General features: G+C 38.8%; 1 protein-coding gene across 1 annotated transcript in view; it reads left to right on the forward strand.

The window, feature by feature from the left end:
- The first annotated feature begins 4,336 nt into the window (after positions 1-4,336).
- The window catches only part of mpp3a (MAGUK p55 scaffold protein 3a), a 55,117-nt gene continuing 36,969 nt past the window's right edge, over positions 4,337-22,484 (forward strand). Inside the window, exons 1-6 of the mRNA XM_072248818.1 lie at positions 4,337-4,424; positions 11,576-11,694; positions 12,082-12,159; positions 15,335-15,415; positions 18,004-18,141; positions 20,372-20,453. Coding sequence (XP_072104919.1) covers positions 4,400-4,424; positions 11,576-11,694; positions 12,082-12,159; positions 15,335-15,415; positions 18,004-18,141; positions 20,372-20,453 — 523 coding nt within the window. The 5' untranslated portion in view covers positions 4,337-4,399. The remainder of the gene's footprint in view (positions 4,425-11,575; positions 11,695-12,081; positions 12,160-15,334; positions 15,416-18,003; positions 18,142-20,371; positions 20,454-22,484) is intronic.

Below are 22,484 nucleotides of genomic sequence, written 5' to 3' on the forward strand. Positions count from 1 at the left end.
GTCCTGTAGGAGTTTTATGTTTTCATTAGAGAACCTCCTTGTTGTAAACTAAAGAGAGCTGAAGCCCAGATTGTCTGTCCTCTACTGAACAAATCCACCAGTTTAGAAATTAATCTGGTATATCTTTGCTACACTTCTTCTGTGGCAAGCCTGAGATTTGCAGGGTAGGAAGCAAAGAGATCTACACTAAATACCTAATGTATTCTCACCAAGGCCCCATATAACTGGAGCAAGACATCAGCACCCTTGTATTCAAATCTTATTGCTATAAAGGTCAGCATTATGCGTCTTTCTAGTTGCTTGTCAAACATGCATGTTAATTTTCATTGTTCCATGTATAGGACATCCAAATCCAATGACATCACTATTTTTTAAAAAATGCTCAGCTTTATTTTTGGATAAATTGCCTCATTGTATTCTGTCATGCTCTTGCCATTTAATAAGATGGTCTTAATCTCACAAAGCTTATTTGCATCCTCCTCAAAGCCAACACTGCCAGTTAGCTTGGCATCTGCAGCAAACCTGAATTTGCACCTCTAGTCCAAATCATTTTGAACAGCATTTTGAACAACAATAATGTACCCACACCAAAAAAAAATCTCCAGCCTTGTTCCTCCTCCCCATTTTTGTCTGCAACAACTCAGTTTGAGATGTAGGACACCAGTCAGACATCACTCCCACCTAGCTCTAGATCACCCTGGAAATAATCCATCAGCTAAGAACGTCAAATAAAAGCCGAGATGCACCACAAATTGGCCTTGTCAAATGTCCATATGCTGTATCTAAGTTAACACACACCTTTTTTTATTGGTGGTTGGCAGACCAACAAAAAGACGTATTACCACCACCTAATGAACTGGAGTGTTAGGAGGATTCAGAAGAGTAGTCCTAACATCTACCACCACTCCCCCCCCCCCCCCAAGAAGAAATAATACTAATAAGGATAATAATAACTAAACAAATGTATAAAACACCAAATGCTATTGACTTGAATTGTATTTAAAAAACAAGTTTCAAGAAATTAAATACTTATGTTTCTCTCATACTTCTTGCCCATACTCCACCAAACTATCCAAAGTAACAATATTGTTTCCCAGGGTCTGCTTTCTCTCCCATTCACATGCTCTATGTTCCAATAACATATATGAGACTGTTCTGGAAGCTGACACTATCTACATTCACCTGGTATGTTTACCAAGTCTAAGCGATGTGGAATTTTAATTAGTATGGCTAAGTCTATGCTAATTATAACTTCCTCCCTTCTAGGTCCTCCTCTCCTCCAAAGTGAAGTAACCTTTTTCTGAATTCCATATAAATACCTCCCCTTCAATTGTGTGTCCTACAATCCCATCAGATTGAGAGAACATAACCTTTAATTAAAACCTGTGCCTCCCCCTTACTTAGTGGAATGGGAACATTAATAGCACTGACCTTCAGAGATTGTTTAGCCAACCTGTCAACTACTTCATTTCCTTCCACCCCTGCTTGAGCAAAAAGCATACTTCTACTTCCAAATACTGCAGCAGATATAATATTTGTCAAACTTCCAACAAAATGCCTGGACTGCTATTGGACACACCCACCTTAAGACTACACAATGCAGAGAAGGAATCACAACAGACAATAACACAATTAGGCTGTGCAGTCCTCTATCCACTGCAATGCAAGGATTGCCACCATTTCAATAGTATAAACTGAAAGCTCATTAGACAACCATTTTCTATTTGACACCTGAAATTCAGGGACATAGACTGCTGCGCTGGTGTTATGAGACACTGGGTCTTTCGAGCCATCTGTAAACACTGGGACCATTTAATAATATTGATAATATACATACACAGTCACCACCACCTCTTCAGTTACACACCAGGCACATTCTGACTGCCTCTCCTGAAGAGTGAAATCTACCTTAGGTAAAGGAAATAGTCAGGGAGGAGTAATGGATAAAACCACACTAGGAGCATAGGTCATACTAGACAGAGCCACATTCTGTCTGATGATTTCCTTCACACCCAAAACTGCAATCTTGACATTCCCAACAATCCTTCGATATATTCTTAGTTGGATAATCATCCTCACGACCACTGACGTGTACCAATAATTCAAGGCCACCAGCAGTCATCACAAATACAATGGCATCTGATCCATTTCTACTTGCAGAGCAGAAAATGGAGAAGACCTAGCACTACCACAACACAGACATAAATCCTGGGTTCCAGCAACATCCAGCTATTTCAAAGAGGGAGGAGGACAATGCACTTGCTTCTCAGTGAGATAGTTCTGGCTTTCATCCCAGTCAATTACTGAACTAATTGATTTCTATTGAGAGCAGCTGATGTCAGTATAGATGCAATAAAAAGGGTGAGAAAAATAAGGCAAAACATACTTTCTAATTCTTACTTTCCAATCCACTATTGGAAAGGTGAATCAATAAATTAAAAATTAATATAACTGAAAAATGTTCTGTACTTTTGCAGGATAGAGTTAATACTTTGTAACAAACCTTTGCATACATGTTTGAACAAGACTGCAAGTTAGTAAAAAAGTACTGCCGATATCCACCTGCTTAAGCGAATGGGTAGAGAACTAAAAGGTGGCAGCTTTGGAATGGTAATGATATCTTTAATGACTTGGTCCCTTGAAAAGAAAAAAAAGGAGAAAATTATCGATCTTTTTTTTGAAGTATTCACCATCAATGTAGCTGGACCAAACACCTTCTCATCAATGCTCTTCTTGCTCAGATATAAACATTACATTTTCTGTTCAGTTTACAGAATGGCTTGGATTTATATCTCATGAGCACGGAAACAACTTGTCACATCAATCTGTCTGTTAACAGTTCTGGCACAGAAACTGTTCTGAGGGCTTCTGTTGTGTAATGCCAATATAAGCTGCTTTTCCCCCCCTAGTTACCTGATTCATACAAAAAATATCTGCATCGTAGCCAAGGTTACTACGTGTATTTAGTTCAGGGGTCCCCAACCTTTTTTGCACTGCACTGCGGTCCGGCCGACCGGGGGTGGGGGGGGAGAATGGTTGCCAACGTACAAGAGGAGCAGTCAAATATGTTGTTTACCAGATAAGACTACAATGACCATGAAGCCTGTGCGGGCACCAGTACGCACGCGTGCACGTGCCGATTATTTTTCTACAAACCGTTTTTGGCGATTCTGTTTGGGGGCGGGGTAATCACGACCGGAATATTGGTAATAAGTGGCTAATACACTCAATTTTGTTTCTAAAAGGGATTATCTAACGAATTTAATGTTAAACACACAGAGCATATTTTCCTCGCATGAATATAGTGATAAGTCAATTATCAGGGGAGCTTGAAGTAAGTGTTGAACGAACTTCCAGTAGAAGTGGTAGAGGCAGGTTCGATATTATCATTTAAAGTTAAATTGGATAGGTATATGGACAGGAAAGGAATGGAAGGTTATGGGCTGAGTGCAGGTCGGTGGGACGAGGTGAGAACGGCGTTCGGCACGGACGAGAAGGGCAGAGATGGCCTGTTTCTGTGCTGTAATTGTAATATGGTTATGTAAGTAAGTCAACAGCATCATAGCATTTTAAGTAACGTTTGGATATTAAACACACAGCGCATATTTTCCCCGTATGAACATACCAATACACCAATATCGCTGAATCAGTGGGAGCCCTGGGCTTGTTTTCCTGCAACAAGACAGTCCCATCGAGGGGTGATGGGAGACAGCGATACTCGAAGGGGGTTCCTTGTGTCCAGTCTATTCCGCAATTTAGTTTTTGTTATATTCATTGCAGAGATATGTTGGAAATGGAAGCAACGTTTTCGGTGCTTCCATGGCCATCTCAGGATATTTAGCCTTGACTTTGATCCGGAATGCCGGCAGAGATGTTATGTCAAAGATACTTTTCAGCCTACCGTTATTTGCAAGCTCGAGGAGTTGATGTCCTTCCCGCGCTGACATGGATGACACGCAGGTAATGACCTCGCGTGCGTAATGGCTCAACAGGGGCGTGACAGGGAATGAGGAAAGGTGCAGCTGACTCCTATCACCAAATCAGATCGTTTTCTCGCGGCCCGGCGGTTGGGGACCACTGGTTTACAGAATGGCTTGGATTTATATCTCATGAGCATGGAAACAACTTGTCACATCAATCTGTATGTTAACAGTCTTGGCACAGAAACTGTTCTGAGGGCTTCTGTTGTATAATGCTAATATTATGAGCTGTTTCCCCCCCCCCCCCAGTTACCTGATTTACACAAAAAATATCTGCGTGGTAACCAAGGCTACCTTGACAAATGTCTGCTCATTAATACATTCTTTTTTGATCTGCATCCTCAGTTGCAGGGGTCTCACTGAATTAAACAATAGTATCCTCAATCGTGAAAGGTCTGTCCTCCAGCTTTAATGCAACCATGCCAGCTCTGTCTACTGCAGCAGGTATTTAAAAAAAACATTCATTTTGTGAAAACTCTGGTAAAACAATTTCAACTGTTGTACATTTCTTCTTTAAAATAAACATAATTTTAATGCAAGGTTTTTAAGACAACTTTTTTTGCCTAAACCTTCAACCAGAAGTTGAGCTGTGCAATAATATAGTGAAATGCAATGAATATTCTAAATGTAATATATAAGCAGTTAATCAGTTTGAACAATAACCTGACAGCAAATGGTAACAATCTGACATAGGAATAAAGGAGCTGGAGTTATTCAGCAGCATCTATGGAGAGTGCAAAGTAAAGTCAATGCTTACAAATAATGTTTTTTCATCCTGAGCAGCTGAGTATTTCCTGTAAATTTTATGCTTATTTGTTTAGAGTTTGGTACTCTTAATACTAGTATTCTTATACTTATGAACTTGCTGTGTTACCACTGCAAAGGAGATTAGAAAGGCAAGTCTATATCTGAAATAGAACAAACTGTGTTGCTTTCAATACATGACCTGTAAATTTATGGAAGCACATGCCTCTTTCCAAAATTAAGAACTACCAATCTTCGATCTGCAGATGATCAATGTTCAGTCATATAATCAACTATCTCAGTAAACAAGAATAATGGTAGTAAACAAATGAGAAGATCCCATGTGGGAAAATCATTGGGCTGAAATTGAGTAGACGGAGCCAGTGCACCATGCTGAGGTGCGCAACATCCATTAGCTTTGTAATTATTTACAACATCATATATCTGAAATCAAGTTCCCATTTTGGCAGCTATCTGCATACATACAGCTTTTTTTAAAAAACTGCTTGGTCATAAGATGTGGACGTCATTGGCAAAGCCAGCTTTTAATGCCCTTCAAATGAAAGGCTTGCTAAACCATTTCAGAGCGAATGTAAGAGTCATCCTTTTTAGCAGCTGTTCAGTCATATTTAAGAATTGCAGATTTGTTTGCTTAAGTATTATGGACCAAATAGATTTTTAATATAGTAATTCAGACACTCATGATCAACATTACTGATACTAGACTTTTAATTTTGTATTTTTCTTATTGACTAGTGACCAAGTTCAGATCAGAATGGAACCTGGATCACTGGAGCACTGAGTATAGAACATAGGATAGTACAGCACAGGAGCAAGACCTTCAGCCCACAACGTCTGCACTGAACATGACGCCAAATTAAACCATTTTCATCTGTCTGTATATGATCCATATGCCCCATTCCTTGGATATACATATGTCTATCTAACAGCCTCTTAAACACACTGTTAATCTCCCGTCAATCTCCAGTGCTCTAGAGAAAAGTTTGTTCTAACAGCTCATACCCTCTAATCCAAGCAACATCCTGGCACCTCTTCTGGACCCTTTCCAAAGCCTCCACATTCTTCCTGTCAGGGAGAACCACAACATGGGCATTGTGCTGCCCTCAAACACAAATGCTGCATTTTAATTAAGAGTATTTTTTAAAAAATAAAGAAAAAGATTAACAGAAACTGTTATAGCTGAGAAAGTGGACTTCACCTTTCTTTGATGTGCCAAAACGTTAAGATTAACTTTATTTGTTGCTTGTATATCAAAACATATAGTGAAATGTAATTGAACATATAATTCTCCGTAACTTCCACCACCTCCAACAGGATCCCACCACTAATCACATCTTTCCCTCCCTCCTCCACTTTCCGTAGGGATTGCTCCCTACGCGACTCCCTCGTCCATTCGTTCCCCCTCCCCCATCCCTTCCCACCAATCTCCCTCCCGGCACTTATCCTTGTAAGCGGAACAAGTGCTACAAATGCCCTTACACTTCCTCCCTTACCACCATTCAGGGCCCCAGACAGTCCTTCCAGGTGAGGCGACACTTCACCTGTGAGTCGGCTGGGGTGATATACTGCGTCCCGATGTGGCCTTCTATATATTGGCGAGACCCAACGCAGACTGGGAGACCGTTTCGCTGAACACCTACGCTCTGTCCGCCAGAGAAAGCAGGATCTCCCAGTGGCCACACATTTTAATTCCACGTCCCATTCCCATTCTGACATGTCTATCCATGGCCTCCTCTACTGTCAAGATGAAGCCACACTCAGGTTGAAGGAACAGCACCTTATATTCCGTCTGGGTAGCCTCCAACCTGATGGCATGAACATTGACTTCTCTAACTTCCGTTAATACCCCTCCTCCCTTTCGTACCCCATCCATTATTTATTTATTATTATCATTATTATTAATTATTATATCATTTTTCCTCTCTCTTTCCTTTTCTCCCTCTGTCCCTCTCACTATACTCCTTGCCCATCTTCTGGGCTTCCCCCCCCCTTTCTTTCTCTAGGCCTCCCGTCCCATGATCCTCTCCCTTCTCCAGCCTTGTATCCCTTTTGCCAATCAACTTTCCAGCTCTTAGCGCCATCCCTCCCCCTCCTGTCTTCTCCTATCATTTCAGATCTCCCCCTCCCACTTTCAAATCTCTTACTATCTCTTCTTTCAGTTAGTCCTGGCGAAGGGTCTTGGCCCGAAACATCGACTGTACCTCTTCCTATAGATGCTGCCTGGCCTGCTGTGTTTCACCAGCATTTTATGTGTGTTACTTGAAATTCCAGCAGCTGCAGATTTCCTCGTGTTTGCATATAGTGAAATGTATTGCTTTGCATCAAATCAAATCAGCAAGGATTCTGCTGGGCAGCCCGCAAGTGAAGCCATGCTCCTGGTGCAACATAGCATGCCCACAAGTCACTAACGTTAACCTTTATGTCTTTGGAATGTGGGAGGAAACCAGACCACTAAGAGGAAACCTTTGCAGAGAACTCCTTACAGACAGCAGTGGAAATTGAACCTCACCATGCCAATGTCTAAGCAGCCGCAGTCAGTTCATATCCTCTAATCCACAACAACATTTTGGTAAATCTCTTCTGTACTCTTTGCAAAGCCTCCACATTCTTCCTTTAAACAGGGAGGAAAGCAGGAAACAATATGGTGGTTTGGGCAAGAGGTTCTACCTGTACTGACATAAATTGGAGCAGAAAGATGGAGTGTATAAATGAAGAAGAAATGAAAGATGGAGTCCTGAGATATGTGCTGGAGAGCTGGAAATCCAGACCTTCTAGCACAAACTGACTGCCTCAAAAAGGCGTCATCCATCATTAAGGACCCCTATCACCCAGGGCATGCTACCATCATGGCAGAGGTACAGGAGCCTGAAGACAGCCACTCAATGCTTTAGGGACAGCTTCTTCCCCTCTGCCATCAGATTTCTGAATGGAAAAAGAACCCGTGTACACTACCTCAATATTTTTTTTTACTCTATTTTTCCACTGCTTATTTAATTTTTTTAATGTATTTCATTTTGTAATTTATAGCTTTTTATTATTATGTATTGCATTCTACTGCTTCCACAAAGCAACAATATCATGACATATGCCAGTAATACTAAACCTGATTCTAATTCTGATCCAGCATTACTGCATTATCTCCACTCTAACACTGGGATTTCATTGATAATATAAAGCTCAGCATATAATCTGCTAAATAATTGCAGAAGTCTAAAACTATTTTTAAAATAAACTTTCAGATTTTTATCATCTACTAAAATTGCAACAAATGGAAATGTGGCCAACGTTACAGAGCCAATTGTGCATCAGATGCTCCAGCAGATATCGTGATTACTAACATGAACAGAAGAAGAGAAACTAAGTCAGTTATCTAGGGTTCACAGTAATTATCCAAATTTATGAGTAAAGTCAAGGTAAAAGAATGTTTCACTTCGTACATAAAGTACACACAAATTTGCTTCTGCACTGATGCAGAATGAAGATCATACCAGCCACCTGGAGAGGAACAAATGATAATGACTGCGACTGTCCCATTTTGACTAAACAATAGCTTGATCTGCTAAAATGAAAATGATCAAATTTTCAATTTTGAGAAATTTAGAATGGTAACTTTCAAGGACTCAATGTCTGGAATTTCAAACTTAGAAAAATATTTTCCAAACAATTACTATAATATGTAATTAGTATTATACAATAGCAAACAAATTTTAAGTTCAGAATACATTTTAAAAATAATATTTTATTCAAGCTTCCTCAAAAGTATTAAAAGATAATATTTTTAAGAACATAAGCATCTTCCAAGTTTTAAAGTTCAAGAGTAAATTTATTATTGAAGTACATGCTGCTTTAAAATAATTGTTATGTGCAGATTGATTAACACATTACAATGATGACTTTAGTTCAAAAGGACATCCCTGAAGCACATCCCTGGAGAGTTCTGAGGTGGAACAAGTAAAATTGCGAGTTTGTCGGCTTAAATGTTCCTCCTCCCTCCACTCCCCGAACAATAATTGAAACAAACCACTCTTCAATAAAGTTGATGTAAAACAGTCATTATCTTGAAGATATATATCTAATGCTAGTTTTTGATACAAATCAGCAATTTCTTTCTACATCTTCTTGACTTATTAGTAACTTGAGGCTCATGAGAGAAATAACTAATTAGCATGCTAAATGCCTTTGACCGTTTTGAACAAGGGCACTGCTGGCCCACTGGGAAATGATATAGGTCTATGCAATTATGATTACAACTGCAGTTGCATCACCTTAACTGTAAGCACAGCAAAGTCATAGTACAAATGATGTTTTCTCATTATGACAGATATCAGTATAACTTTTATATATTCTGAAGAAGGGTGTAATTTTAATTATATCTTCTTTGCTAGGACCAAATTTCATTGCCGCAAGTGAAATATTTCTGACGTTTGATCTGATGCAGCAAATTTGTGGTCACTTATAGTTAAAACAAAGCTGAAATTAAAATGGAAACATTGCTTGATTCAAACTGTCATTTAAAGCTATCTAATTTTGGAATTTTGGGTACATATTTAGGTTATAAATTCCCAAGATATTTTAAAAAGTGACAGAAGTGCAACAGCATGTTGTAAACTCAGCTAGAAATTAATATTTTCATGTGCTTCATAACAAACTTGTATTCATATAGGATTTTTCACATATGCAGGATATATTCAATGCATTGTCATCATTATTGCCATGTGACTGCCTAAGTATATACAACAAGTTCTCATGAAGTTCTTCAATCTGAAACAGTAGCTCTGTTTCTCTCTCCACCAGATCCAGTCTGACCTGCTGATTATTTCCAGTATTCTCTGTTTTTTATTTTATACACAGTAAGATCTGGCAAACAGCATTGAAATAAATAATGGATAATCCACTTTAATAATATTGATTGAAAACTAAACGTTGGGTGTAAAACAAGGGTATCAGTGTCACTTTTAAGAGATTCAGTCTATGGTGAAAAATTGTAGACATTTTATCACACTAGATCCCAAATTTCTCATATTTAAGGAATATTATCTCGTGTTCTTCATAGCATTAATGATGTTATTGTCGCTGATTTTTTTGCGAGGGAGGGGATTGAGGGTTTGATGTTACCATTACTTTTTTTTTGCAAGGGAGGGGGTTGGGGCTTTGGGGTTTTTGATATTCCAGCTGCCATTTTCCATGTGGGTGATCTGTTAGTTATTTTGTGCGAGGGAGGGGGTGGGGGTTTTGACGTTTGTGAGTTTTGCTTTGTTTTCTTTTTTGTTACGGGAAGAGTTCATGTGTTTTCTTTCAACAAAGCCAATGGGTTTTTCTGTATTTCATGGCTAACTAGAGAAGACAAATATCAGAGTTGTGTTGTTGAGCCTTTGAACCTTTATTAAAGGATATTATTTATAATTATAAATTAGTTAATTCCTCTCTGGCAATCCCACAGGATTGAGGGTGTCTTGCTTTGCCCAAGGACTTAGGCCAATGTGAGAAATGCAGACTCTTTCACTATTAGGGGCAGGAGATATCTGTTAGGGTAGGTATGCGAGCAGTCTGGAAAGTAGTGCTCCCCTTCCAATGTTTATACTCAGACTCAGTCTGCTCTGTTGCATGGCCATTTTGAAGGAATATAGGCCAGTTTGTCCCAAGAGTCAATTGGAATGTTGTACCTTTTCAAGGAAGTTTTGAACATATATTTCCTCCATCTGCCTATTAATATCTTTCTGTAATATGGTTTAGAATATAGTGCCTGTTTTTGGAGTTTCATGTCAGACATGTAAATGCCATGGCCTGCTCAACTTAGTCATCTGAATGCAGTTAGGGCCTTAATGCAGACACTGATGTTAGTTCATTCATCCATTCACTGAAGGAGTACACAGTAAATTTCAGTTCATTTATAGTCAAATGTAAAATGAAATTACAATGGAAGTATTCTTTGATTGAAGGTCTTCGTTAAAGTCTATCCACTCTTTTGGGCAGCTCTTCTTTATGTTAGAAGTCGAATTTATAATTATTGATGTGCTAATGTGAATTCTGCACAAATAATGTTGTTGGTATCTTTCCAAATCTTTAAGGTGCCTACTGTAGTCGGTCCAAGTCCCAGAAATTTATAGGTGAAGGATCACTGCTACCTAGTAGACCACAGGTTTTGTCCCAGATCTGAGGTCTTGACCTCCAAGTACCCTTTTCTCAATCTACCAAAGCTGTGCTGGCATATTGAGGTTCAAAGTGGAGTGCATGTCTCATTATAGAGAGGTGGTTCCTGAGATACAAGAAGTGGATCATGTTTTCCAGAGTTTTACTGTGAACGCTTATTGTCAGAAGTATTGAAATTATTGGCTGGTTGGTAGAGATTTTTTGTATTACAGATGTTAAATATGAGGCCCATCCTCCCAAGTGCTTCAGTGAATGAGTCAAGGATGTTTTGAAGCTCGGTCTCCGAGCATGTTAAAGCCACAGAGGTTTAATCGCTGAGGGACAAGATCTAATTCGGTGAAACAAAGATTGACTTAAGGTGGTGGCAAGTGTACATTTTCGATTCTGAGCAAAGGCAAATGTTCCTAAATGCTTAATGGAAAAGGATCAAGAATCCAAGACAGAAACAATAATTCAATAACTCCGCAGGTCTCTTAATGGTACTTACTATGACAGTTCCATGGCACTTAATTGTGGTCTTTTCTCTGACAATCCCACAGTCTATTATTATAGTGTTTTCTATGACAATCACATAGTGTATTATTGTAATGTTTTCTAGGACAATCTCATAATATATATAGTTGTGCTGTTTACGACAACAATGCAATAGGGAATTATTATTTCAGTATTTCTTGTTGCAGGATTACATGAAGTGCTAGCTCTTTTGACTGCACAGCTAAGGCCGGATGCGAATCTCACAGCTGAAATTGGCTTCCTTACCGAAGTCTTTAGCGAAAATAGTTTTAACTCACTTATAAAGGTACAGTATTGCAATGCAGATGCACGAAGCATTCACATTTACTGCAATATACAGAATCCCTTCCTAGACCTGGCCTCAGAAGGTCATCAGTTAAAATGCAACTTGCAGGAATAAATGGAAATCACATTAAAGAGATTGAGTGGACTTGACTGAAAGATTACTGCAGAATAATATTGCTGGCCACATGTTGTGAATTGATCCATAGCAACCATAGAATTGGATAGCTTGCAGTCTCGCACTTCAGCATGACAAAATGTCAGTTCTTTACACAGAAGATAAATCAAATATTAACTTCCACAGCCTGGTTGCTTCTGAATCTCTTTGTGTAAGTGTAGAATTCGCAGGAAAGAGCAAAAATGGGGTTAACAGTTTTCATTTGTATTACAGATTCATCAGAAACTTCAGCAGTACATCCGGCAAAGTCCATTGCCTGCTATACACAGCGCAGCAGCTTTAGCTGAGAAGGTGAGTAGCTATAGTCAGAGGTCTAGGTAGCTTCGAACAAAGTTGTCTCTCCTCAAGGTCAGGCATTGATTACATTGAAAAATAGTTCGACTGTAAGTAACTTTAAGATCAGTGGAAAAGATCACTTTTAATGCTGAGAAGTAACCTTTCTCTGCACTGAAGTAAAAACAGAATACTGGAAGCAGGATGTCAGGCAGCATCTGCGGAAAGAGAAACTGAAAAATAATCTGAAATATCAACTCTGTTTCCATTTCTACAGATGCTGCCTGATGACATTTGGAGCATTTTCTGGTCTATTTTAACTTCTGCATTTGTTTATTGATTTTCCAATTCTCCATATTGTTATTTACCTGTGATCAGCGGGGTGACAATAAACCTGATGCTGGCAGTTTAGGGGGATATGAGATGAACCATTCAGTAATTGGATGCCAGGATGGAAGAAACCTTTGAACACTGCCTTACTGTTTTGCTCTCTTTATGCACTATTTATTTATTTTTATATATTTCTTATCGTAACTCCTAGTAATCTTTTATGTGCTATATCACTGCCACAAAACAACAAAGTTCATGACATACGTCAGTGACAGTAAACCTGATTCTGGTTCTAATTCCCTCCCACTCAGCCTGTGCATTTCTGATATCACCCTCTGGGTGTAAACGTTTTTCTTCATATCCCCTCCAAACCCTCTTACCTTTACCCTAATCATTGAAAAGCAGGGACTCTCACAACATTCAAAAAGTATTGTAATATGCACTTGATTCACCTTCAATAACTTAACTGCTATGCTACTGTTCCCATGGTGAAGGTTAAAAATGAAATAATTTAAAATTCTATACTATAGGCGTCCGTTAGTCTCGTGAGACCATGGATCTGCACCTGGAAAGTCTTCACTCTCCAGGGCGCAGGCCTGGGCAAGGTTGTATGGAAGACCAGCAGTTGCCCATGCTATTAGTCTCCCCTCTCCACACCACCGATGTTGTCCAAGGGAAGGGCATTAGGACCCATACACTTGGCACCAGTGTCGTCGCAGAGCAATGTGTGGTAAAATAGACATTGAAATAAGCAGCCATTCAGTAATCTAGCTAAAGATTAGCCAAACAAGCCACCAACAAACTATATATTCTTCTGAAGACTAAATCGATGGGCTCCACTTTTGGCAAGTGCAATTAAGTGACTCAGTAAGTGACACTGTGATGGGTGCACAGGCATCAATGATTTATGTTTTTAATTCCACTGCTTATATTGAGCTAATTAATGTAAGGTCAATGTTTGCATTATAGCTGGGCTGTTGATTATTCTCTCGGGAAAACTGTCTTAGTTATTTTTGTCATAAGCAAAATTAGTATCATAAATTACTTTTCTTAAAACTATACAGTTTAGCTCATTCACTATAAACTTCATAATGCTATTGTTTTTATGCTCGTTATTAATTTTAATATAATCAGTTTTGATTAAAAAATTAAGAATATGCCAATTAAAGATATTAACAAACCAAGGAAATTATGTAACCATTAAATACTTATTAGTTAATATTAAGATCAAAAGCTGTAAAATCCCGCAATTCCATTACAGCTGATGGCTATTAGACCAGGAATCTAGTAGGAAGCCACTAGCAGAATTACAAGCAAATTTTCCTCTTGTTGAGAAATTTTGACGATTAAATTGAGTGATAAGTCAAATCAACAATTAATAAGAGAGAAAAATGCAGTTGCTGATGGATGGGGCTGGTTCTTGCCATTGTCTAAACCTATCCTGTGCAGAAGTTTCTTCAAACTTTGATTCATTCAGAAGTTTAAATCTGTAGCAAGCCTGTGATGGGGTATCATAATATTTAGTAATTCTGAGACTAAGAGAATTGGCTGGTTGGATTCAATCACTTTTTATTTTGGTTTTAAATAAGCTTTGTGTACATTGTACCAGTGGATGATATATCAAAATCAGAGACTAAAATGGGCCTGACTTCATCAGGGGAGGCAATCATAGTTCTGTAGCATCTCTTCTTTTATGTGTGCATTTTCCTGGATGATCTGCTTTGTTTTCTTCTAAGCATTTCTTTCAGCTTGGAGAAAAAGTTTAAATTTCTATCCGTATAGTTTAGACAGCTATAGTTAAGATAAGAAGAGAAACTAGCATGATGATATACGGAGCATACTTTCCCTATCCTACTGATACCTCCTTCGATCATATTGTTTTCTCTGGACTATCTCCATCCTTACAGGGACAGTTGCTTAATTTCTGTTTGTTACTTTTATGTTAAGTAAAATTCTACGAGATATCACACTGAGGTCAAAAGTTCCTTCTGGGTTTTCGTAAGAAGACCAAATAAGTTTTCCCATTTACTCAGCCAACTTTGTACACTACAGCTTGAGCAGAGATCACGTCAAGCACAAAAAAAGTAATATTCTTTTAAAAATTACAAGCTAGAATCTGCATGAGGTGATGAGTGATAGATCAGAACCCTTATCTGTACTCCCTGTCACCTTCAGTTTCTAAGAGTAATGCTGAATATAAACTGTTTGAAGGGTGGATAAGGAACAGTTTCATTTTAGCTTGTACGTACATCAGCAAGACTGCAGTGTGACTATGTGTGATTCAATGAAACTGAAAGATGGGTGAAGACTAAAAAGTTAAAATCTAGAAGTTGTGATTAGGCATCACTTAAGAATTAAATAATATATACGTAACATTATTCATGATAACTAAAACTTTACCTTAGATCCATGTTTCTGATTATCTGTAAATTTCCATTCAAAACTAACTTAGAATCTTTACCCTGTATTGCATTCTGCTTGACCCTGTTTGACCTCTACACACAAACATCACTATCTGTTTATATTACTTCTTTCATAGATTTGCAACTGGTTACACCCATAAAGAATGAACAAGTGTACTGAAATTGCTATGTACTGATGATTTGTGACGCCTTTCAATGTGTACCATAGCTGGAGTCATTGTAATGTTGTATCACTTCCAGGCCTATAATGTATGTTGGGCCTTTACTAAGTATGGTCCTAAATGTGACCAACGAATGACTTTGCAGAGAATCACTGCATCCCTGATTCATTTTGTATTAAGATTAATGACTTTTAGGATGCATTCCTAAAATTCGGCTATAAAGTGGTATAGGAATTGCATGATGCTCTGTCATAGACTTATTTTTAAAACTCCTTTTAGATAACGGAGGAGCTGCAAAGTGGACCAAACAACAGTGACATAAGAGAATTGATACATTTACTAGCCAAACCACACCTTCAGGTAAGAATCATGTGTAATGCAGAAACAACACATTCTATATTTCAATTAAAACACATCCATTTCAACTTTGGACTTTCAATCTGGCATCTTGCACTTTAATGCAATTAGTTCCTTGTAGAATTCTAGGGGTATACTCAAATCACAGGCGTATGCAAAAACAAAAGGTTAGAAATTAGGAGGGAGCAACTGTGGCTCAAAGATCTGAAGCAAGTTGTTAGCTAAGAAGCTGCAGCTTTAAAAATAGCTTTTCTTTCCATGTCTTTGCCAATGGCATTCCCTCAACACCAGCAGTGAAAGTTATGGAAGTACACCTCTAGAAAGTAGTAATGAATAATAAATTTGAAATCAGCTCTAAAGGTAAACATAACGACCTACCCAAGATTGAAGCCTATGAATTCACTGGGTAACAGAAGGACTGTAACATGGTTTCTGCTACTTAAAGAGCCACTACAGTTGCTAGAGGAGTTTTTGTGAATTTAGTTAGAGCATCTCTTATCTGACTAAACAAAAGGAGCTAGCAACCTCCTCAGTGCTTATTCCTCTTATAGGCTACCACAATCACCTGTAAATATTGGTGCCCAGCAAACAATTATTCCTATAGACTGCCTGTAAATATTTAGAAATCAATAGATGCTGAAAACAATTGTGTCTTGAAATTAGCCCCAGAGTTCCCTGCTCCCTTATTGTCACATCTTCTTGACATCCTCATTCATAATTATTGTCTTTTTTCAGACTGATGATTCAGTTCTCTTAGGTTGGTTTTAACTTCACTGATCTTTGTAGCTGTGTAAGCAAATAATGTGGGCCCAGAAACCTGTAGCTGATTCTACAGGCATAAATAGTAGAGGGAAATGTTACCCATGTAAAACTCTAACAGGTAGTACTTACTTCACAATATGCTGTACTATCTGCTAACAATAGGTGAGGGGTTAGATGGAGTCAAAGGACAAGCACTGCTGAAATAAGGAACTCATACATCCTTGCCATAGAGGGAGTACAAAGAAGGTTCACCAGATTGATTCCTGGGATGGCAGGACTTTCATATGATGAAAGACTGGATGAACTGGGCTTGTACTCGTTGGAATTTAGAAGATTGAGGGGGGATCTGATTGAAACGTATAAAATCCTAAAGGGATTGGACAGGCTAGATGCAGGAAGATTGTTCCCGATGTTGGGGAAGTCCAGAACAAGGGGTCACAGTTTGAGGATAAAGGGGAAGCCTTTTAGGACCGAGATTAGGAAAAACTTCTTCACTCAGAGAGTGGTGAATCTGTGGAATTCTCTGCCACAGGAAGCAGTTGAGGCCAGTTCATTGGCTATAGAGGGAGTTCGATATGGCCCTTGTGGCTACAGGGATCGGGGGGTATGGAGGGAAGACTGGGGCGGGGTTCTGAGTTGGATGATCAGCCATGATCATAATAAATGTCGGTGCAGGCTCGAAGGACCGAATGGCCTACTCCTGCACCTATTTTCTATGTTTCCATGTTTCTATAAGCTCTGTTTGCAACTTATCATCAGTTCTGAGTTAGAAGCTAAAAATAAAAAGTCAACATGCTAGAAACATTCAACAGACCAGGTAGCATCCACAGAAACAGAGGCAAAGCTAATACTCCAGGATAGCCACCACTAACCATAAAAGGTGGAGGGGCTGGTGAGATCATCTTTCACAAAAATGAACATTTGTTAGAAGGTTTGCAATCAGAAGCCATTTAAATACCAATATACCAAGTATATATCACATAGTTTGGCTGGTATGGTACAGGTTGGTTGACCAACTCAAATAGGTGTTTTCCCATTTGTTCAAATAATCATGAAAGTTTTAGGTCCAAATTGTGTTTATGGTCAGATAATGACCAAAAGCCTGTACTTAGTTGATTTTTTGGTCTGCAAACTGTTTTTAATGTTTAGTGATAACCATTCTGGATGAAGAACATAAGAGAAAGGAGTTGGAGTAGTGCATTTACCCTGCTGATGTAACATTCTCACAAATCGACATTCCTGTCCAGGCACTTTAGGTGTTTTTCCTTTAGGGAAAAAATGCCATGAAGGACAAACTTCCTGCTCACTTCTCGGTAAATGGAGCATTTGTAACTCTCTGCCTCTCTCTTACACATCGCTCAGACACACAAAACCACATACAAACATTGCAGCTCGATTCTACGGTTTGTATCCGTAATTTGAACCCCAAGAACTCAAATCAAGTAATTATTAATCACCCAATGATACCTGAGAGGAGGGTCCGATTACAGAGTTGGAGCAATTCTATGCTATCCATTGTAATCATACGACTAATCTACTTCATCTTTAGATCTTTTACAATAAGTATCATTGCTGATTGTCAGTGATCACCATCAGACTGATCCCCAATATATTAAATGTTTAATGGATGGGACACAATCAATGTAATTTAGTCAACTCAATCAATAATTTCAGATTCTGAAATGAAAGTGCTGATAGCATTTATAAAAACTGTAAAATATTTGGAAGAGTTTGTTCACTTTGTGATCTCCAAGTGTGGAACACATTGATGAGGATCTAGAGATGCTGCTGTATCTGATACAAAAGCAAATTTTGTTGAATATTCACAGGCTGTACTCTCAGCACATGATACGATTGCACGCAAGGCCTTTGGTCCAGTTCTACCACCAATGCCAGATGATCTGGAAGTTGAGGATGAGGAGGAATCGATGAAGATTGTCCACCTTGTGAAAAACAAAGAACCATTGGTATTCAGAATTAATATTTAAAATTTGATTTGACATAAGTTGTTTGAATTCAATCCCAGGATATGGACGTGGCTGATTACGACCAGCCTTGCTTGCCATCCATCAACTGGGGGGAGGGGGGATTGTTGCTTTGTTGCTGCTTATGTGTGGGTGGGGGGAGCTGGGATGGGGGCTTTGGAGTTCTAACATTTAACTGTCATTCATTCTTTGGGGCACTCCTCTGTTTTTGTGGATGGTTGCGAAGAAAAAGCATTTCAGGATGTATATTCTATACAGTACATTTCTCTGACATTAAATGTACCTTTGAAACCTTTGAAACATTGGTGGCACTGTAGTCGCATTTCCTTCCCTGAGGGGAGATGAATGAACTATTCATTCAAACTTGGGTTTTAATGACAATCAGGTACAAAATTAACTAACAACAGCTTATTTGAGTAAATTTCTTTATACAAGTAGGTTGTTTTAAAATGCAATTAAAATCCAAGCCCAGAATAAATGTTCACAATAACTTTGGATCTATATCTTGGAAAATAAAATTCATGAAGACTGGTGCAAACCAGCACATTACTATTCCCATCCCATCAAATTTATCCTGTTACTTTTTCATGTCACAGTAGCTTCCACTATATTCTGCAACAAATCTGGATGAAAGATCATGCTGAATAATTAACTATACTTAATAATTCAACTGTAATAATTTATATCAATGTTTAATGCATCTGAAAGTGCAGATGGAAGATAACAGATGTGAATGATATACTAAATAAGAACATTATTGCATTTTACCTTGAGAAAGCAGTCCTTAAAAAGAAGCCAAAATAGTACAGTTTTAATTCAATGGAGTGATTAAAAACCTGCAGTTTAAAATGTCATTACACTTGACATAGCTAAGCATTGATTTGGACAACTTTTTTCCTGAAAGGCTAATGTAGTAGTGAGCATGGAAATTGGATGTGTGAAAAATTGGTTCAAGAAAATGAAGGCTTACTTTCTCAAACACGAGGAAATCTGCAGATGCTGGAAATTCAAGCAACACACATCTTTCTCATGGGCAGTTTGTGGAGCTGCTACCTCACGGCGCCAGAGACCTGGGTTGGATCTTGACCTTGGGTACTCTCTGTGTGGAGTTTGCATGTTCTCCCTGTGACCACGTGGGTGGTCCAGCTTCCTCCCACATCCCAAAGCCATATGGGTTGATATGCTAATCAGCTCTTGTAAATCATTCCTAGTGTGCAGGTGAACGGTTAAATCTAGGGGGAGTGTTAATGAGAGTAAAATGAGATTAGTTTAGAATTAGTGTTGATGGTTGGCATGAGTTTGTAGGGCCGAAGGGCCTGTATCCATGCTGTATCTTTCTATGACTCTGTATGATACATAGAACATTGAAATGGTTGAAACCATCTTTTTTTTCCTTAAGGAAGTTCCAAAGCAAAACTCTTTCATAGCAGACTAGGATAACAGTTAAATTAACGGCAATCAGTACACACTGCTGTACAGATTGCTTACATTTTAATTGCATTTAATTGGACTGAGGACAGGTTAAATGCTTATAACTAAAAGCATTAAGAACTCTGCCATGGACGGTTCCAAACCCAGCTGCAAAAGGAGGAGGACAGGGCATGGAGCTAGCAACCTCATCCCATTAAAAACCCAGAGCTACAGAAATGCCAAAAGAAGCTCCAAATACGTCAGCCCTGAGAAAGGAAGAACTTTTACCTTGAAGACATATGAAATCATGTGGTGAAAGTGGAAGCCATAGGGCCAATCAGCCTTCAGCCCAGGACAGAGGACTCTGATGAGCTGCTGCCGGTGGCATATGCCCCAGTAGGGGTGATGGGCTTAAGAAGGAGAAGAGCATTGAGCATTATCAAAGAATGGCATAAAACTGAGACTAAAGTGGTTATTTTTTGTGGTAATGTGTTAAAATATAATTATATTTGATGATATTCTTTTGAAAGATCTTAATATTCTGATAGATGTTAATGCTTAAAGCACTGTATGATATTGATGGTTTAAGGTTAAATTTTAAATTTCTTTGCTCAGACCTTCAACTTAATAAACACATTTACCCATTGGCAGAATAAGTTATTTGTATCTGTCATGCCACATTGTGGCTACACTAGGGCAATGATTAGCTGATAGAAAGAAATATAGGAATTAGTAAAACAAGGTAAAATGCCAGAACAAACTTCAACCCTTGTCGTTTAAAGCAACTATTTTTCAACAACAGGGGGCGACAATTAGGAAGAGTGAGCAAACAGGTGCGATTGTTGTGGCTCGGATCATGCGAGGAGGAGCAGCAGACCGTAGTGGTATGTTTTTTTCTTACTGTAATGACGGTTGCTATTCTCCTTTGGCAAATATCAGTAGAATAGTACAGCAAAGAAGGATGCCATTTGGCCCGACTTACCCGAACTGGCACTTTGGAAGAGCTGTCCAATTTGTGCAACTTATCTCTATAAGTGCTTCCCCTTCAAGCTCTTAACCAACTTCTCTTTGGTTACTTGCCACTATTAGAGAATGGTGCTCTGTAAATACAGAACCAAGGGAAGGGTTTGTGTTTCTTTTACCTTCCCAGCTCTTTCACCATGATCACATGATATCCTTGATGCAAATCCAGGAGAGTGGAGCAGAAGATTCTCTGGCAGCTTGAAACAAGATAACTGAGGATGTGACTGGGAGTGTGGAATATGTCCATGTTATTTAGGGCCAGGACATGCCAATGCAGATGAATGGAAAGTATCACCCGTAGCATTTAGCCAAGGAAACACTTGAGCTTAAGCGAAGGTGGAGCCGACTTAAGGGATTACTCAGTCCATGGGCAATATTTAACGTACCATAATACTAGAAAGTTTACCACATGTCAGAAAAGCAGGAGTACCATCCTGTTGCATTGGATTTGGTATTTGTTATTGTACAAAATTCCAACTACTTTCCTATTAACTGTTTTTCCATCCTCAGAGAGAAAATGTCTTCACCTTTCCATTCTCTAAATTCTCCCTTCCTCCAGTCATTGCTCATCAACTTAAAAGTGATCTTCACCGGCATTGAAACTAATGCCCAATAATAATAACCAAATATGGTTATTTGGAGCTTATCATAGTCATTTTGACTAATTGACAGCAATTCCTTTTGTAGTGCAGAATTTTAGTTGCTGTTGTTTATAACACACTGCTTTTGATTAATTTATAAAGGTCATAGGCAGTAACTGGAAGTGTATTATTGAACTAAAAGAGCAGTGTTGAAGAATTTTATACCCTTTTTTGTTTTCTAATCTTTAAATGCCAGGGATGTTTGCACAGTTCTCAGTATAGAGATCAAACTCAAACCCCTTGACTAAGTTGCTAGTTTTCACATGTGAGTCGGCACAGTGACTGTTAGTAAGTATGTTGGACAATTTCATAGCTGTGCCTAAAATTATACACACAAAAGTTAGAGGAACAGCACCTCATATTGCATGTGGGTAGTCTCCAACCTGGTGTAATGAACGTCAAATTTTCAACCTCCCCGTAACTGCTCCCACTTTGTCGCTTTTCCCAAATATCTTTCTTTCTGTCTCCTCTAAATCCAACTGACCTCCATCACCCTGTGTCTTCTGCCTCTGCATCCCCCTGTCACACACTCCTTCTACCAATTCCCTTCCCACTTCCTTCTTCATGCTTCATCATCCTCTCCAATCAGATTCCATCATCTTCCACACTTTGTCATTTCCACCTATCACCTTCAACCTTCTGAGATCATTCCCACTTTCTCCCCCTCTCATTTGCCGATCACTTGACAAGACATGCTCCATCCCTTCCCTCCATCTTTATAGACCGACTATCTTCTCCCTTTCTGTTAAGAGTCTCATCCTAAAACATCGACTGTCCGTTTCCCTCCATAGATGCTGCCTGACTCGCTAAATTTGGTGCTTTTTGTGTTGCTTCATTCTCTATTTGCAGGCTCTTGTAGAATCATGCTTTCTGTCATTAAGAGAGCCCTAGAATAAGATAAGACAGAATCAAAAAAAACTTTATTTATCCTGAAGAAAATTGTTGCCAGGTTGTTCAGTCAGAAATCTATACTTTAAAATACAAAATGTAAGCATTGAGGTACGAAAAAAATACAAAACGTGCATTAAAAAGTGGTAGTGCTAAATACGGATGTGCTATGAAACCATGTACAAGTGAGGAGGAGTTGTAGAGTCTTATAGCCACAGAGAGAAAGGATCTCCTGTGGCGTTGCATGGTGCACCTCGGTGGAATCAGTCTGTTACTAAAGGTGCTCCTCTGTTTGTCCACTATGTCATTGGAGGGGGTGAGAGGGATTGTCCATAACGCTCCGTAGCTTCTGCGGCATCCTCC

This window comes from Mobula birostris, chromosome X, assembly GCF_030028105.1.
Source record: "Mobula birostris isolate sMobBir1 chromosome X, sMobBir1.hap1, whole genome shotgun sequence".
In the NCBI taxonomy this organism is placed as follows: Eukaryota; Metazoa; Chordata; class Chondrichthyes; order Myliobatiformes; family Myliobatidae; genus Mobula; species Mobula birostris.